The 3,725-nt window shown below is 47.6% G+C and overlaps 1 protein-coding gene across 1 annotated transcript in view; it reads right to left on the bottom strand.

Moving 5' to 3' along the window:
- LOC102314361 (receptor-type tyrosine-protein phosphatase mu) overlaps positions 1 to 3,725 on the bottom strand; it is a gene marked incomplete at its 5' end in the record, with an annotated part of 124,168 nt that overhangs the window by 72,417 nt on the left and 48,026 nt on the right. The window contains 1 exon segment of the mRNA XM_042215859.1: positions 1,096 to 1,128. Within this exon segment, the coding sequence (XP_042071793.1) occupies positions 1,096 to 1,128 (33 nt within the window).

Raw genomic sequence — 3,725 nt, 5'->3', positions numbered from 1 at the left:
AGTTTGGATTCAGGAGACAGACACTATCTCTACTTTCAAGATTAGGCTTCAAACTTTCCTTTTTGCTAAAGCATATAGTTAGGGCTGGACCAGGTCGCCCTGAATCCTCCCTTAGTTATGCTGCAATAGGTGTAGGCTGCTGGGGGATCTCCTGGAGGTTTCTTCTTCCCCACTGTCACCAAGTGCTTGCTCATAGGAGGTGAAATGATTGTCGGGTCTTTACAAAATGAAGCACAGTGAGGGAACTGTTGTTGTGATTTGGTGCTGTTCCTGAGACCCAGTCTATTCATTTATGTCCTCTGTAATGGACACTTGATTTTGGTCTGTATCTTTTGACTCATTTGAGCTACCCAGCTTAGGCATGATGTCCCAAACAGAGGACATCCTGGGCTTTCACTGATTTCTCAGCTGTTCTCGTTTCTCTCGGGTCTCAGGAGGACAAAGAAAACTGAACTGAGGAGCTCTCCTCATCCTCACCGATGCTGTGTGGGATTCCTCAGGGTTTGACCCTCAGTGTCTGCTGCCATGACAACCATGACAACAAAAGAGTCACGCTTTCGCTCTGCTCCTCAGAGAAGCATCTGCCTTTCTGGACGTCCCAGCATCTGGACTCCGTGGTAACGCCGCCTCCACCAACATGTCAGTAAACATCACCCTCATGCTACAGTACACAGGGCTGAGGTCAGAGGTCAGAGTGCATGATGTGGCAGAGGTTAAAGGTCAAAGGAAACCTCACACCTAAAGTTTAAGGTCGTGTCCCGGGTTACAGATCAGACTGGAGAAAAATCATGCTCTAAACACCAGGGGCCAAAGGTCAGGAGAGGGGTGGAGACCTGACACTGAGGCATGCTTCTTCTGGTTTCTGGGTTAGGGGTCAAAGGTTAAACCTATGGGTTAAGGTGATCAGATTAATTACAGACTACAGAGAGAAGGGCTGCTCACAGGTAGATCACCTGTTCAGGGATTAAATATCAAACAATCAGGGTCAGAGGTCAGAGGTTCAGGGTAATCAGGGTTACAGGCAGGACACATTCAGTGTTTCAGCTTTGATGTCAGTGTGAAGGTGAGGGGTCAGAGGTCAAACAGGTTACTTACAGGTAATAAGTGTAGGAGTGATAATTTCTTCGTCTGAGTGGTGGGGGGGCGGAGCGGAGGGAGTGATGAGATGGAGGGAAAGAAACAGAAAAAGGAAACCACAGATTAATGTCTCAGAGAGAACAGACAATCACTGTGTGAAGGAGAGCAGTGGAGAGCGGTGATTGGCTGGCACCAGTGTGCGAGGGGAGGATCACGTTTGATTGGTTCAGAGGAGTGTGTACATAGCTCATGTGGTATTTACTCCTCTGTACAGACAGCCACATGGTGGTTAGCCTGGACTGAGAAACAGAAGAATAAACATGTTTATATCAAATCACCCTCAGTGAGAAACAGCAGGAGTGTTTCCACATGCAGTCACCAATCAGCAGCTCGTGGGGTTCCTCTGGGCTCTGTTCTGGGTCCTCCACATGTCTAACAACAGGCTGTTAGTCTGAGCTCACGCTGACACCAGTCAACACATCGAGATGACTTTCACATCAAGCTGTCAGTCCACGTCTACATGCATTCAACAGGATTTTAGTTGTTTGTTTGTTGCATGCGTGGAAACCGAGGCATTGCATTATTAGGGGCGTGGCCTCTGTGACTGACAGGTGGATGGTGACACAGGTAGCTGCTAGCTGTGTGCTAGCTTCCCCTGAATTGGACGTCTGCACTGTGTTTGTGCTGTTGGAGCCTTTTAATGACATCGTGTGACCAATAACAAAGCTGCTGTGAGGTTCCTGTTCTTTTGTACAAATTAGCGCTCCAACCTCTTGTCCAAATATGCCAACTTCTTCTAAAACAAACATAGAGGAACGCTTCAAAGCGTGGAGTCTATGGCTCTGGTTTGTGTTGAAAGCAGGAAGCTGCTTTTCAGCGCTCAGCCTCCGGTGTTAGAGAAAAACTACAAGGCTGAATGTCATGAAAGCAGCACAGCGTTGGAGTATGACCAAAGGATGAAAGCATTATATCTGACTTTCTTTAAAACTGCGAGGCAGCATGCTAACCTTGGGAGTCGTCCTTGGGATTTCAGCGCTAAGACGCCTCAGGTTTCTCTGCTTGTGACAGAAATTCACCTCACTGATTCAATCAGCTCTCTCTCTGCTGTCTGAGTCACTGCCGGCACAAAATGCAAGCTTTCAGGGGTTCAAAAGTCATCGTGCGTTTGGCTTGTTTTGTGGTGTTTGGAAATGGAGCGGCTCCCGATTAGTGCAGAAGCTTTTCTTCAGCATCCTCGCTCTCACTGATGCACCCGTGCACATCAACAGCTGCAGGCAGATTAATCAGCATCTGTCACTGGGCAGCTTGAAGCCTGACGACAGGAAGCGGCGGTGCTGGGGACGTCTGAGAGCCGCGGTCTCATCACTCTGCATTACTGCTTCAACATCCAGCTTCCTGTTTTCACGCCCGCTGTAATGAGTCTGACCCCTGTTTGGTCACAGAGTGGAAATCAAACGCACCCTGTCAACATTAAAAACCTCATTATAGGCCGAGCAGCCGTCCCGTTTTCGCTCTCTCTCTAATATCTGTGAGGGAGATCACAGCTCGATCGACCCGACACATGAGTGCGACTCAAACTGGGCACACACGCTTTAGAAGAAGTGTGTGTTTGTGTGTGTGAAGTAAAAAGTGTGTGCCTGTGTCTGCGTTGCCTGAAGCCATTCAGCTCGAGGCGACTCTGGAAAAAAAGAATAAAATGCTCTTTCATCTAAATTTCTCTCTTATCTTTGACGTTCTACAAACACAGAAGCTTTTCTGTCTGTGTTTAAGTGTGTGTGCAGAATAAATCATGTGTGTGCGCTGTGTGTGTGTTAGTGTGTCCCAGTGGGGCCATGTGTTTGATGTTGGAGAATAAAGTGGGTCCAGATACAGTTTAATGGTGATTACTGCTGCAATCTGCTCCATTATTCATCCTCATTTTCCTCAGTGTCACCGCCAGCACGCCGGCACGACCACGTCTTTGATGTCCAGCTACGCTCCACGTACAAAACACCGTCCTCCTCTCTGACTTCCTGGAAATCTCACGCTCATCAGAAGGTCCACACGCCGCTCATTTAACCCCTCAGTGCAGCAGCTCCCCCCGCTCTGTGGACGCCACCATCTACAGGCCCCATCGTCCACGTGCAGCTCTCACAGCAATCGACAGACCCAAACAGTCACACTGGGATCAAATCAAACTGGAACCTAACCCTAACCCAATCAATAGACCTGAACAATCAGGAATCGAGTGACCAATCAAAAGAACGGAATTGAAAAGACATAATTTAACAAAGTGTTCTGATTTTGAAAACTAATTCTTAAAAAAAACTGTTCCAGCATCTCAGAGGTCAGATCATACTGGAATCGAGTCAAACTGGAAGGAAATCAAACAGGAATCAAATCACACTGCTTTAAGCTCGTTATTTTGAGGGTGGACATCTTATAAGACCTGCACCAGAGGATCAGAAAGGAACACGGCAGATCTGCTGCAACTGACATACATGTAAGGCTGAATGTTTACATACAACATCCACATGTGATTATTAACATGTGACTGCTGCTGAGTGGAGAAGCCAGCGAGACACAGATGAGGAGACTGAGACGAAGGACGAGTTACAGGAATCAGTGTGTCTGTGTGTGTGTCTGTGTGTGTGTGTCTGTGTGTGTGT

Source organism: Haplochromis burtoni, unplaced genomic scaffold, assembly GCF_018398535.1.
Source record: "Haplochromis burtoni strain Fernald_Lab_line unplaced genomic scaffold, NCSU_Asbu1 Contig_842, whole genome shotgun sequence".
NCBI lineage: Eukaryota > Metazoa > Chordata > Actinopteri > Cichliformes > Cichlidae > Haplochromis > Haplochromis burtoni.
This window is presented reverse-complemented; position numbering and strand designations above follow the sequence as displayed.